At 42.6% G+C, this 15,720-nt stretch overlaps 1 protein-coding gene across 2 annotated transcripts in view; it reads right to left on the reverse strand.

The window, feature by feature from the left end:
- Window positions 1–11,441: 11,441 nt before the first annotated feature.
- Window positions 11,442–15,720, reverse strand: part of trim44 (tripartite motif containing 44) — a 43,036-nt gene continuing 38,757 nt past the window's right edge. For both annotated transcript variants that reach the window (XM_004563403.6, XM_004563402.6), the window contains exon 6: window positions 11,442–12,828. In XM_004563403.6, the coding sequence (XP_004563460.2) occupies window positions 12,744–12,828 (85 nt within the window). In that variant the 3' untranslated portion in view covers window positions 11,442–12,743. The remainder of the gene's footprint in view (window positions 12,829–15,720) is intronic.

Genomic DNA, 15,720 nt, shown 5'->3' on the forward strand with positions numbered 1-15,720 from the left:
GTGGTCTCCAGCGGCTCAGCAAGCATTCGACCGTCTCAAGAGCTTGTTTGCCTCGGCCCCCATCCTGGCCCAGGCTGACCTCGCCCTGCCGTTTGTGGTGGAGGTGGACGCTTCTGATTCTGGAGTTGGGGCGGTTCTCTCTCAGCGCAAGGCAGGTAAATTACACCCCTGTGCCTTTTTCTCCCGTCGGCTCACTCAGGCTGAAAGGAATTATGACGTGGGCGACCGGGAGCTTCTTGCCATCAAGTTGGCGCTGGAGGAGTGGCGGCACTGGTTGGAGGGGAGCGAACATCCTGTTATCGTGTGGACGGACCACAAGAACCTCGCCTACCTCAAAGCGGCTAAGCGCCTGAATGCCCGACAGGCCAGGTGGGCACTGTTTTTTGCACGGTTTAACCTAACCATCACCTACAGGCCCGGAATACGGAGCCAGACGCCTTGTCGCGCCAGTTCGCGCCAGACACGGACCCTGAGGAGAAGGAGAAACCCATTCTGCCAGCCTCATGCATCGTGGGGACCCTCACCTGGGAGATAGAAAGGGTGGTCCAAGATGCTCAGCGACAAGAACCCGACCCCGGCACCGGTCCAGCAGGTAGATTGTACGTTCCCTCAGCGGTCAGGGGTAAGGTCATCCACTGGGCACACACCGCACGGTTTACCTGCCATCCGGGCAGGAACCGAACTGTCACCTTCTTACAAAGGCTGTTTTGGTGGCCCTCTCTCTCTCAGGACGTCCGGGAGTATGTGGCCGCATGTCCTGTGTGCGCCCGAAATAAGATGTCCAACTCCCCTCCATCGGGACTCCTCAGACCACTGCCTGTCCCCAGCCGGCCGTGGTCGCACGTCGCTCTGGACTTCATCACTGGCCTCCCTCCGTCCTCTGGTAAAACTGTTATACTCACCATCGTTGACCGTTTTTCTAAGGCTGCCCATTTTGTTGCCCTTACCAAACTTCCCACCGCTCTAGAGACTGCCCAGCTCTTGACCCAACATGTTTTCCGCCTTCACGGCATTCCTCTGGACATTGTTTCTGACCGTGGGCCCCAGTTCACCTCGCGGGTATGGAAGATGTTTTGTACCGAGCTGGGGGTCCAGGTCAGCCTGTCCTCTGGGTTCCACCCGCAGACTAATGGGCAGACTGAGCGAGCGAACCAGGAGCTGGAGGCCATGCTGCGCTACGTCGTTTCCTCCAACCAGTCGTCATGGAGTGAGCAGTTGGCGTGGGCCGAATACGCCCATAACTCTAGCACGTCGGCCGCTACGGGTGTCTCTCCCTTCGAGGCGTCCCTGGGGTATCAACCCCCGCTCCTCTGCATCACGGAGGGAGAGGTGGCTGTGCCTTCCGTGCAACATCACATGAGGTGCTGTCGACGGATCTGGCGGGCAACTCGAGCGGCACTGCTGCGTACGAGCGCTCAAAACAAGAGAATGGCTGACCGCCGCCGCGTCCCTACACCGGCCTATCGGGTGGGCCAGCAGGTGTGGCTTTCCTCTAAGAACATCACTCTGCGGACTGAGTCCAAGAAGCTGGCTCCCCGGTTCCTTGGACCCTTTTCTGTGCAAGCCATCCTGAATCCAGTGACTGTCCGACTGGCCCTCCCGCGCAACATGAAGGTACACGACGTGTTTCATGTTTCTCAAATTAGGCCGGTCTGGACCAGCCCGTTGTGCCCGCCTCCCGGGCCCCCGCCACCCGCCCTGGATATCGCTGGCGCTCCGGCGTATTCCATTACTCGCATAATGGATGCCAGGCGCCGCGGTAGGGGCTTCCAGTTTTTGGTGGATTGGGCGGGGTACGGTCCGGAAGAGCGTTCCTGGGTGCCGCGGTCTGCGGTTCTCGACCACGCTATGGTGAGAGAGTTCCGCCGTCGGCACCCTGACAAGTTTCGTGGGTCGCCCGGGGACTCCCGTTAGAGGGGGGGTACTGTCATGGTCGGACGGTCCTTCCCGGAGCGACCTGTCTGTGTGTGTATGTGTGTGCTTCTCTCTCTCTCCTCCTCCACCCAGTGGCTGACACACCTGCACCTAATTTGCCATCCAGCTGTCACTGATCATCCTCGTTGTGGACTGAGGTACTTAACTATGTGTCTGGATGGCAGTCGACGCTGGATTGTACTGGAGGCTCGGTAGTAAAGAGTGTTTTCTTACTTTTAACATAGCCTTAGCCGGCTACCCTTCTCACCTGTAGCTGTCGTCACTTGTTTATAGGAGGAAGTGATACGGAGCAGAAGGTTGGAGAGAAGGAGTCCGCTGGATTAAGCCCTCGGAGGAGAAACACACTCAGATAATCACTTGGGAGACTCACCTGCACACCACTGGGAATTTGGAGATGATCACCGTTGGATTTTTGTACTTCGCTTTGTGACTGTTTTGAGCACTGTAAATAAACGCACTGTTTGCTTCGCATCCAGAGCTCCGCGACTGAGTCTGTATTTCCCCCATTACCCGTGACACTTCCAAATATTCATTTTTTTTAATGACATTGTTTAAAACCACTTTTAAAACTGCCAAAAAGAAAATGATTATTCTTGGCACCAGTTCATGCAACCTGTATGCCAAACTCAAGCAAAAGCCCATCATGTTATACTTCATTAATCACTATGATGAAATTTGTCTTCTGTGCTTTACTTTATCCACTGACCCAGCTGCTGTTTTTAATGGCACAGAACAGTTTTGCTGCTGAGTAATATAAGTCCAGGCAGACAGAAAGGCTTTCACATCTATTGATTCTCATTATTTAAAATTGTACAAATTGTTCAAGCATCAAGAGTTTTTTTTTTTTTTTTTTAAATTTTGTTGCAGATGGGTAATATTGTGGCCCAACTTGACAGCAACCCCAAAACCAAAATGAGGCCATCAGCTTCTATTTCAGTACATTTCAGGAATCTATAAATATTTTACAGCACCAAGCTCCCTTTTCTTGAAAAAAAAAATCATACTGCTTTCTTTAGATTAATTCATGAATAAATAGCCGACAGATTTGACATTATTCCCTCTGAATAGTCCTTTTTAGTTATTTAGGACACGATTGAGGCAGAATCATGAGGTTTTTTTCTCTTTTCTATGAACACTTGATAAATGGAGGCCACCAACACTAGCTAACAATCTGGCGAGGAAGCTATTTGTGCCAACAGGATGCATTTAATTCTGCCGCTCTCGTGCATGTGGCTCTACACATTATGCAAAGCGGTGGCATTTGATCTCAGTGTTTTAGAGGGAAGAGAAACAAATAAATTGAATGAGTAACACATTGCCACTACCGTAATCTAAAGGCCAACATGAAAGCTTTTCAAGCCTTTCTTTGGTCCAGCATGCAAAAAGAGTGTTTTTTTTGTTATTTTGTTCATGTTCAGTTTACTGGAGTATTGTACATTCTTAATTAAACCCTTACATTGGAAAATATTGTTTAATGTAACTATGTTATCATAACATAGTTACATTTACATTCCTATTTAGAAATTCTGTAGCCAGGATCACATGTGACCCAGCTGCTGCGTGACCTTTTTAAATTCCCTGACAGTCATCGGTTGGCTGACATTCAAACAACCAGTCACAGCAGAACAGAAAAATGTTCAGGCTGATCCAGTCTTGCATTAACTAAATGAAAACGTATCACATGGTGAAAATGCCTTCCTTTTTTTGGGTTGTTTTGTACCCGGAGCAGCTGGAAAATGGACAACAAGCGCCCAGCCCAGTAAAACAGGAACAATCCGAATCCATTTTATTACTCTGGCCATTAAAAAAGGGAAAAGGCTTACCTGATTTAATGATTCTCAACAAAGTTCTCCTTTTGAACGTCTTCTGCACCACTTCCAGGGATGCTGCTCTTCTTCAGATCACACCTTGTTGCATGCAGCCAAATGTGGTGAGTCACAATTCTCTGCAAGTGCCCAACGAACCCCGGAATTGTGATTTGTGGCTGCATTTGCGGCTCAGAGGCCCAAAAATAGACATCCTTGCTTTATGTGAATCACAAAAACGTATACATACTTGATAAGCAACTAACATTCCTCAGTTAAAGCAAAACAGGTGCTGTCGAACGAATTAATTAATTGCAGAAAAGCTTCATTTTGTATGTAATTATAATAGAATGGAATAAAATAGCTCGAAACCTGAGACTGCAGTTTAGGGAAGGACTCAATGAGGAGTGGAGGTGGCTCCCAGGCCAGGCAGTTTCCTATGTACTAATAAGAGAGGAGAAAACTGAACAAAAGGGTTGGAAAGAGTACAAAAATTTGAATAAACAGTCCATAGTGGAGTGAGGCATATATAGTTTAGAACCAGAAAGGGTGTGTGTGAGGTGTAGTTCCACTCCTGAAATTCAGATAAATGATCTCCAGTTAAGCATATTTCAATATAAAGATGATTAGCTCTTGTACTTTGTCATTAAATAAAGCTTAGAGAATTCAAAGTGGCATTTCATGATCGGAATATAACAATCCCAAAACCACAGTAGAGGTCTAATGGACTCAAATTCTTGTATTGTCTTATACATACAGTAACTTCTGTTTGATAAAAAATGGTCAGATTTGATCTACAAAGTCTAATGTAATTAATTTCCAGTAATATAAGATTTGAACATTATTTCCCCTCTACTGCTGGGATATTAAAGGGTGCTGATGACTTTAAATCATTGATCAGTTTTTGCGAACCATCTGTTGACGCGTTAGCACATCACTTTCCAGCATACTCCATTCTGTATCGTCCAACAAACCCACAGGAGGACAGCGGTTCAGGTTTTATGGTAGACACTGTCCCTGATAAAACTGCTAACACCATCCATCTCATCAAACATGGAGGCGTGTATCTAATCTCCTAGCCTCAAGGCAGACCTGGAGGCCAGATGGCCGCACCCTTCCTTCCCCTCAGGCCAGGCTGGAGCAATTACTACTGCTGCTTCACACACAGACCTGTGTCACCAACGCAATTAACAAGCTCCGGAGGAGTCTGGGCAACCAGAGAGGGACAGACTGTGTACACAGCATGAATGATGAGAGGAACGAGAAAGGACGCATCAGGTTTGGTTGCCAGGTTTTAGTGAACATTTAATATGGGTTAGACTAGACTTGTAGCTGCTGCAAAGGTTTTTGTAATTTCTAGAAGTCTTGCATATGTAGATATGCTTGTTCTATGTTTTCATATTACAGCGTGTATACAGGGAGTGCAGAATTATTAGGCAAATGAGTATTTTGTCCACATCATCCTCTTCATGCATGTTGTCTTACTCCAAGCTGTATAGGCTCGAAAGCCTACTACCAATTAAGCATATTAGGTGATGTGCATCTCTGTAATGGAAGGGGTGTGGTCTAATGACATCAACACCCTATGTCAGGTGTGCATAATTATTGGGCAACGTCCTTTCCTTTGGCAAAATGGGTCAAAAGAAGGACTTGACAGGCTCAGAAAAGTCAAGAATAGTGAGATATCTTGCAGAGGGATGCAGCAGTCTCAAAATTGCAAAGCTTCTGAAGCGTGATCATCGAACAATCAAGCGTTTCATTCAAAATAGTCAACAGGGTCGCAAGAAGCGTGTGGAAAAACCAAGGCGCAAAATAACTGCCCATGAACTGAGAAAAGTCAAGCGTGCAGCTGCCAAGATGCCACTTGCCACCAGTTTGGCCATATTTCAGAGCTGCAACATCACTGGAGTGCCCAAAAGCACAAGGTGTGCAATACTCAGAGACATGGCCAAGGTAAGAAAGGCTGAAAGACGACCACCACTGAACAAGACACACAAGCTGAAACGTCAAGACTGGGCCAAGAAAGACTGATTTTTCTCAGGTTTTATGGACTGATGAGATGAGAGTGAGTCTTGATGGGCCAGATGGATGGGCCCGTGGCTGGATTGGTAAAGGGCAGAGAGCTCCAGTCCGACTCAGACGCCAGCAAGGTGGAGGTGGAGTACTGGTTTGGGCTGGTATCATCAAAAATGAGCTTGTGGGGCCTTTTCGGGTTGAGGATGGAGTCAAGCTCAACTCCCAGTCCTACTGCCAGTTTCTGGAAGACACCTTCTTCAAGCAGTGGTACAGGAAGAAGTCTGCATCCTTCAAGAAAAACATGATTTTCATGCAGGACAATGCTCCATCACACGCGTCCAAGTACTCCACAGCGTGGCTGGCAAGAAAGGGTATAAAAGAAGAAAAACTAATGACATGGCCACCTTGTTCACCTGATCTGAACCCCATTGAGAACCTGTGGTCCATCATCAAATGTGAGATTTACAAGGAGGGAAAACAGTACACCTCTCTGAACAGTGTCTGGGAGGCTGTGGTTGCTGCTGCACGCAATGTTGATGGTGAACAGATCAAAACACTGACAGAATCCATGGATGGCAGGCTTTTGAGTGTCCTTGCAAAGAAAGGTGGCTATATTGGTCGCTGATTTGTTTTTGTTTTGTTTTTGAATGTCAGAAATGTATATTTGTGAATGTGGAGATGTTATATTGGTTTCACTGGTAAAAATAAATAATTGAAATGGGTATATATTTGTTTTTTGTTAAGTTGCCTAATAATTATGCACAGTAATAGTCACCTGCACACACAGATATCCCCCTAAAATAGCAGAAACTAAAAACAAACTAAAAACTACTTCCAAAAACATTCAGCTTTGATATTAATGAGTTTTTTGGGTTCATTGAGAACATGGTTGTTGTTCAATAATAAAATTATTCCTCAAAAATACAACTTGCCTAATAATTCTGCACTCCCTGTATGTATTGTTTTCGCTTTTATGTAACTTCAGGGAGAGGCTTTGTGGAGTGAGCCTGCAAAAATGTAATATTACGCTTCTATCTCCTTTGCATTCTGCATTCATGCTTGTTGTGAAAATGATTCATCACAGCTGTGGCAGAGAGACTAAAATGTGTTACAGCCCCCAGAAGGAAAGGCAGTAGGTGTTATCTAGGTGAAATGTCATTTTATTCATGGGCACATTCCTTTATCCGCCAGAGGAAACCAGCCCATCACAATCATCATTTCTGTTACCTTGCAAGCCACCAGCCACCAGTTTTATGACTCCTAATTGCCTTCCTAATTTGAAACTTTCATTCCTTATTACATACCTGGGTATAAACCTTTTCTACTCTTTCATTCATTTACTCTTCCAGGTAGGAAACTTTGACAGGAAAATATTGCATAAAGGTGGGAGACTGAGGGCCCTAAAGGTGTCTTAGCTGAATCTGGGATGAAAGAGTGATGGAGACCGTCGAAAGGAGAGATGGATTCTCTGGCCTGTCTCGTCTCCACCCAGTCATTGTTCATGAGCTAGGTTTTCCAGACAGCTGTCTGTACCTGCCACCTGTGACAGATGCCTGCTGTCAGTCAGTCTGGGATGGTCCACGATCTGCATCACCTTCTCGCTCCAGTTGGATCTCATATGAGCCCCAAAAACCCCCAATGAATGTGAAAAGATTGATTAATTCCCTGTTACTATTTCCCAGAGGCACTTTATATGAAGCAGAGACAAGTTAGAGGTATTAGGTGCAGGTTGTGACATAAAATACTAACAACCAATGCAGACAAAGGTCATAAATAACCTTTAAAGCTGTTTTAAACTGTTTTTTTAATCGATTCATTCCCACAACAATAAAAAAGATCATTTGTGTAAACCAGTGATTTGCAAACATTTTCTGGCATGACTCCACCACACAATTTTATCAAACACTAAAATCATTTACAAAATTCATAGAAGGTCAACACTATAGCATTTCAATATTAATTTGCCTTAGTTACTCTTAATGATTTTCGCCTGGTTGTTTGCACCAATTTGCACTTGCTCTGTGCCCCAGAGTCTGAAAAGCAATGGTGCAAAACGAGGAGGCCAAAATGTGTTTTATCAGAAAGACAATAGACTCTAGAAGTGTGTTCCTCATCTTCTACTTTCCTCACAGTCTTAGTTTTGTCCAGTGCTCTCAATGACACCAAATATATCAGAAAATTATTAAATGTATATATTTCAGAATCTGATTTAAAGAGGACATAATGTCTACTTTGTAAACAGATCATTCATAAAATGCTATGTGAAGGAACCATACTTTTACTGCAACAGACACACTATTGAAGCCAATTCTGTAAATGAAAGTAAAAATAAAAACTCACACAGCAATGCAAACAACAAAAATTGTGGAGTGTCTATGTCTATGCAATCTATCCATCTAGAGATGTAGTGTGGAAACCAAGGCGCAACTTTTACAGCTGAAAAGTGTTAAAGAGGCAAGAGGCAAAAACTGTAGTTCCTCTAGGTACCAACTGAGGATGGCTCCAAACAGGCGTCTGTCCCCACAAAGTCCTGCTTTATAGCATATTTACCTCCATGGATAGTTTCCCCTTTATAACGACTCTGACTGAGAGGTTTTTTAATAACTCACCAGCCTAGATAAACAGCACGTTTAGGTCTGTTAGGCCTCATCCACCACTTTGACCCAAACATACTTTTTGTGTGTGTTTGCAGTCAGTGCCCTTTGGAGCATTTTTAATTGATTATCTGACAAAAAATTGGTCTTGCTTTGTAGCACAGACCATCTGAGACATATGTGCTTCAATTTTGGTGAGTGTAATGCTGTAATTTTTATTAGCATTGATTAACCTGCCCATGTGTTGTACTGATACAGTTTATGAATAGTTAGCTTTCTACCCAAGCTAACTATTGTAGCATTAGCTGATAAAGTAGAGATTAGATTAGATTAGATGAAACTTTATTAATCCCTCAGGGGTGTTCCTCCGGGAAATTCAGTTTCCAGTAGCAAAGCACCGTAGTACTCTTATAGTACTCTTGAGAGCAACTGTCTGAACTCGGATGATAAAACATGCTTAGGATGGTTAGGATAAAGGAGGCAAAATACATCCTTAACATTCCTGACCACGTTTTGCCATCTGAGTTCAGGAAGTTGCTCTCAGGTTGCTGCTAACTTGAACCCCAGTGTAGAACAAATATAATAGGTTGTTTGGGTAAGCTGCAAACAAATAGTCCTTCTGTGGGATTAGTAAAGATATCTTAATGTGAAAGTCCACTCTTTAATTCATATTGAGATTGTAGAATACTATGTGTAGATACCACAGTAGCAAACCGGTGTTTGGAATCAGTACACATCCTTATCTGTCTGATTCTCATCGACTTAACCATTAGCTGCACTCTTCTGCATCTTCTGCTCTGTTGTGGTTCTCTTGCTGCATTGCCACACATCCTTTGCCTCTTTTATGGATGGTGAAACAGGCTCCTCCATGGTAACAAAGTACATTTAAGTCTTATAAATATGTTCACACAACTTTTATGATGTGCGCTTGCGAGTTTTGTGGATTTTCACACCTAAATTGGCTTTTATATGTGTGAATATGAGCATACTTTGGTGATATAAAAAATCTATTCAACAAAGAAGAAATATAGTTTAATCAAAGACAGAAATAATAGGCTAATTACTCAGATTGTAGACAATTATGCTTACCCATTTGCCTAAATGTGCAAAACAATTTGCAATTTTTGCTACAGAATTAAAAATGTCCTGAAAACTTCAACTGTCAAAGTGGAAAAAAAAATAACCCTAATAACCTAATCAAATTTTTCCACTGCTCTTCATCTCCCTCTCTGTAGGGTGCAGATTGAAAACCCTTATAAGTCGACACAGGTGATGAAAATATTGGCTTTCAAGGTGACACTAGCTTTGATTTTCACCACCACGTCAGGTGTTATAGCAGTCATATCTGGTTGTAGCGAGAGTGCTTAAACCGAAAGCCAACTGATGAAAATGTAAAATAAATAAATCTCAACTAGCAACCTCAGACCGATGCCTGTTTGCTTGTTTGTATTTGTGCAGGTGCGCATGTGTGTGTCTGAAGAGACCAGAGGAAAAGATGAATAAGAGAGTGCATTTACTGTGAGAGAAGCAATACATTCTACTCAAAGATACATGCCAACTGGGCGAGGGTGGAGGTGTGGGTCTCTGCAAACGCACATCCTAACAAATACTTAAAAAAGCACACACATAAATAAACACACAGTGTGCACGTGCAAGATACATTTCAGCGCAGTGTGGAGCCTGTTATTAGAGAAATTTCCTATTTCTCTTGCCGCTATTGCACGCTAATAAACAGAATCATTAGGGCATGTTTTGGTGGGTTGGTGAGTGGCGGAGTTGCTCCATTACTGGGAAACCCACAGACTCTGACTGCCTTTTAAAATGACGGCAGAGAAACAGGCTCCATTAATGGCGGCAATCAAAGCTTCATCCCCACCACTAGCAAGCCTGTCACGTAGCTAATTCAATCTCACAACCCATGAAGCAATTAATTCATGTCAATACAAATACACAAACAGCTTTTTTTCTTCTTGCCCCATAAGAAAAGTGGAGGTCTTAAGACTGAGCTTCTGTTTATTTGCACACCTTTGTGACGGTGTGTGATCATGCTCGGTGAAGTGTACGAGGAAGAGCAGGTGTAATTGGGTGTGGAAAAAAAGAAACCTCGTGGTCTCCCAGCTAAATGAGATCCGACAATCGTTTCCTCTGCATTTTCTCCCCTGACAACGGGCACATTGTCCCCCTCCCCTCCCTTCTCAGGTTTGTCATTATTGCTCCATGACATAAGCAACGCACATGAAGGGATAATAAAACCAGCCTCCATTTGATAACACAGGAGCTTGTATCTGACTATGCCCACGCCTAACTAACTTAAATCAATTTAGCCGCAGACACTAAAACGCTCACAACAAAAGAGAATCTCTAAAGGGGTTTAAGTGCTCTGGGGCTTTGACAGGAGGCAATGGCTTAGTAAATGTTGGAAGATCAAAAGTTAAACCAATTAGAAAATACCAAACTAGATGTTATCATCTAGATAGCAACCAGAGGCTAAATGAGTTTGTCAGAGTCAATGTCTCAGTGTTTTGTTTGAGTCAATATTTCAATTATGCTCTAAGAAAGCATTCTTGGCTTGATGAAGCAGCTCAGGGAGAAACTGGGTGTGAAGTGAAATGCGTCACACGGTGTGTCTGAAAAGTAATGTGAGAAAGGAACACGAGTGACGGAGAGACAAAGCCTTTCAGATTCAGGTTAGGAGTTGATCAAAGTGGGTTCTAGCTCATCTGAGACTATAGGCATGAAGCTAGTGTGCATTTAAATGCATTTGTGGAGAAGCAGAGACCCTAAAGAGCTCTCCTGCTCCATCACCCCCTCTTGTTTCCAAACCTCCCATTCCCAGCACTTTCTGAATGTGTTGCTTCTTTGAATTTTAATGGAAAAAGATTCTCCACTTCCTGATTTCCCTCTTAAGGGCATTTCATCTTGTTTCCTGTCTCTATCTATCAGAAAAAGGAAAAGTCTCACATGCCTGTAAGGTTTTCTGATAATGGTGACTTGGTTGACTGATGATCTTCATATGTTTCTAGAGTTTTGCAAGAGATAAAAACAATTGCTCTTAAAGTGGAGATATGAATGTCATTATCTGCATCCAATCTAAGAAACAAGCAGTTTATTTATAGATTTAAGACAAAAATAGACAAATAAAAACAAGTGAAAACATCAGATAGCCAGACTCCTGTGTGCTGTTATACTAGGAAAAAGAAAGAAAAGCGCTTTCAGTTTTTTAAATAGACTGCTGACAAACCAACATTTCCCTTGGGAAGGTATACGCTCAGTGCATCTTAGTGTAGTGCTACAGTGGTGAAGTCATGTTGTTGTCAAACTTGTCCCACATATTATGGGTGACACAGCTTTCAATTGTGGATTTAAGGCAACAGAATCAATCACATTAAAAACAAACTGCTGATACAGACAGACGCATGGCAGTACATCATAAATGAAAGGTATGGATGAGCAGGTCAAGGTAGGAGGTGCATACACTTGTCTGGAATGTAATCTGTCACTCGGTGCAGATTGGCCAGGAGTAATGAGCCTTTGCATTACAGTACATAAAAGGTGATAACTGCTGGAGAGCTGTTTTGCGCAAAATGTGGTTCAATTTTCACCTAACAAAGAGTCAGCAACATTCACCGATCGATAGATGTCAAAATGTCCCCCCACCTTTGATAATAAATCTGACAAGCACATGAGGAAGTGGCACAAATCTACAAGCCTTCTGAGACAGGGTAGGGCAGAGGATGTGGGGAAAAGAGAAGGTGAAAGCAACAGGATGATATAAAGCACATATGACAGTTTCCTTTCCCCCCCCCTTTTATACAATCAACATAAAACACCCAGAACAATAAATTCTCTTGACAATCTAAGGCATTGTGGCATCTGAGAAATGCTCCCTTTTTATATCCGAGAGTGTCCAGAGGGTTTGTCAAGACAGCAGAGCCAAAATGATATTGCAAATAAATGAAGAGTGAAGTGCACCGTGTCAAAGAATTTCCTATTGCTGACATCAGTTTGGGCTTAACATATGCTTTGCTCGGCTGCCTACCCAGGCTACCGTCTAAGTCAGCCAGGCTCACCAGTAAGCCAAGGATCTGACTGGCTGTGAAAATTGAGCCTGATGGTAATTGATTGCACATAACTTGCGTGCTTCAATTAAAGAAAGTTAGTAGCTAGTGAGGAATTAGAAAAGTTTGAGTAGAAAAGATGTGGCTATCCATATTTGTCACAGTAGCTTTCTTCAAGGTCACTTTACTGCCAGCAGGCACTGAAAGGGGAGGGCGAGGTCCCAGGGAGATGGCTGACAGAGAGAGGGCCAGCCTGACAGCTCAAGCGAGCTGATGGCTGGCTGAAGCAGACAGTGAAGGACAGGTGGACGTAATAAGAGTCTGATCTTCTTGTATCAGGGGGCGTGGTCCATTGATGGTCCAGAATCATTGTCTTCAAAGTCCCGTGGGTTCATGGGCTCTGCTCGTGGCTCAGGCAGCCTAGATGACAGAAAAACACACATGTTATATCATATCCAGTCTTCCAGCTTTTCCTCTCTTTTATCTTTTTCCGCAAACATCTGAAAGCTGTCACACAAACAGCACCGTGCCACCCACACAGTTCAACACTCACGCATGTTATGGAAATATAATAAACCTTTTGTGAAATGTAATCAGCTTCAATCAAGCTACGCCTTAAGTAGAAATCATCCATTCTGTCGGTTTTATATCAGCAGCTCTGAGCTGACAGAGACAAAGTGATAGCTAAATTGCAGGGACCTGTTGTAATTTGAGCCTGGCTGATAGATTCAATTTCACTGGAGACAGTCTACACTAATCATATGCTCTAATTGGACAATGTCGAAAGGGTGACGGAGCACTGGTGATGCCAGATAAGCAACTCTCCTGTAACTTCTCTCCCACCCGATCTTTCTCATTATGATTTTCCATCTAAATCTACAGGCCAACATCCATTTTTAAAAGACTACATGTCAGCATCTTTTTCTAAACACACACACATACACACATTTATTCACAGTATGTGGAAGCTATTTAATTCACAGAGATTCAGTGCACTTTAGGGCTATGCCATTTAATCTCGCCGTTCAAATACATCAATTCAAAGCAATCGCTTTCTATGACCTTGGGCAGGTAGTTTGCATTTATATATGTGAATTTACACTCATCTATCAAAGCATGAATACGCAAAGAAGAGCTTAGTTCAAATAAACCTCTGACTTTCTACTTTGCAGGCCACAAACTACAGTAGAAGGACAAATAAACTATTATGGAGGTTTGATTGCCTGCATACTTAAAGATGTACATGAATGCCAGGCTTTTAATGCCTTTTCTTTATCACTCTCAATAGTATGTTGTATTGGTACAGTGCTGCTTTCAGTTTTTACATTTGGAGGTTTAATGACGAGCAAACAGCAACAGGTACATTTTAATCAATAATCTCTTCCACGCAAATGGTTACAAATGATAGTTAATAAAACAAATGAATATATTCCCAGACAAGCACTCGGTGCAGGAACTAATAATTGGAAAGCTTCTGCACATAGTATCAAAACAGTTATAATGCGAGTAACAGTTGTTTGTAGAACATATTAGTGTGATGTGGGTGCAACACAAGTCATTTTATAAAACATTCTCTCTGATGTCTTGAAATGTATGTAAGTTGATGTATAGGAGATGTGATGGAAAGATTTGTTATAATCAGACTGTTCAACAGTCTTGAGCTATTCTTTGTTATTCTTTATTCAATCATTAGACAATGAAAATGACTGAAAAAGTAGCCAATCTAGTGCTTATACCTGAATATTTTCAGTGGAAATCCTTTTATCTATGCACTAAACTCAAGCGATGAATCTATACATTACAGAAAGCTTAGCAAAGAATCGGTATTAAATTGTACCTTTAGGCACTGTGTCACTAGCAGCCTGTCACAACAACACATAACATGTTCCCATTTCTTTAGTTCAATGTACAAAAAGTACCAACAATAACACAGTTTGACAGCCAACAAGATGATTCCCGAAGAGCTATTAGCAGAAAACTTGTATCTCGACATGATGTTCTTAAATTTTTTTTAGGAAACTCACAAGTGGAGGAGAAAAAAAAGAGACGGGTCTAAAAAAGGTATCTACAGGAAATGAACAGTATCCAAAAGTCAGTCATTCAGGACCCTTCAGCTGATCCATCTACTGTTTAAAAAAGTCGCATCAGAGATGGTCTCAGCAGAAGGGTAGCTGTCAAGAAGACATTATTAAGGAAGAGAACCAGAAAGAAAAGAATGAAGTATGCCAAACTACAGAAGAACGGACTGAAAATCAGTGGCAGTATGTTTTATGGAGTGATGGAGGACGGAGGGCAGGTCGTCTACTAAACTGAAAGTTGGTGGTTCGACCTCTGGCTGCTCCAGGCTGTATGCCAAATACAAATATCCATGGGCAAGCTACTAACTCCAAGTTGGTATCTAACCCCATGTGTGTGAATATCATGGTTTGGGGCTGCATTTTAGCCAGGGATGTCTTGACAATGTTGATGGAATTATTATACAGAAAAGTACCATCAGATCTTGGGTTTCATTTTTCAGTGTGACAATGACCCCAAATACACGCTTAGTAAAAGCATGTCTGGATAGAAAAACATACAATGGAACACTAGCAGTCATGGATTGGTCTCCCCAGAGCTTGGATCTCACTGACTAATTTAATATATTATTGAAAGACTATTACATCACGTAGTAGTATTCTACCTGTGGGTAGCTACAGTTAGTACTCTATACAACACCCAGCCACAATCTTAAAACACAGAAAACTGAAATAAGCTATTTCAATAAGATATTGACCCAAATGCTATTTTCAGTTCTACTACTACATACTAATCACCGAAACACTGACACAGTGAATACTAAAGATATTAACACTAAGATGTTTTGACAAGACACAATAACCAGTTTAAAAGTGTCAGGACGATGTAAGATATTACATCGTCCTGACACTTTTAAACTGAAACTTTTCATCTAAGAACAAAAAAGCAGCAAACTAATAAATATATTCTAGACCTTATTTTGTGAATGTTACCTCATTTTTCTGTTATAGATACATTTCCTTCGATCTCTGCTTCCCTGAAGCTTCCTTGCCACCTTTCTTCTTCCATCTTTGTTGTCCATGTCATTTATAGCACAATCTTTGAGGGGGAAAAAAAAATCCCAATTTTTGTTACCAGGAAGCAAAACCTTTCAGAGCACTGCTCCCTGAATATTCCTGTCTGACACACTTTTGTTGGCAGAAACAAAGAACTGATTTCTCTCCCTTTCTGCACCTCCTCGAGGAGCAGATCATCACAATAGAAACTCAAAACAGGGAAGCTGATCAAAGAACACCA

Source organism: Maylandia zebra, linkage group LG7 (genome assembly GCF_041146795.1).
Source record: "Maylandia zebra isolate NMK-2024a linkage group LG7, Mzebra_GT3a, whole genome shotgun sequence".
Classification (NCBI taxonomy): Eukaryota; Metazoa; Chordata; class Actinopteri; order Cichliformes; family Cichlidae; genus Maylandia; species Maylandia zebra.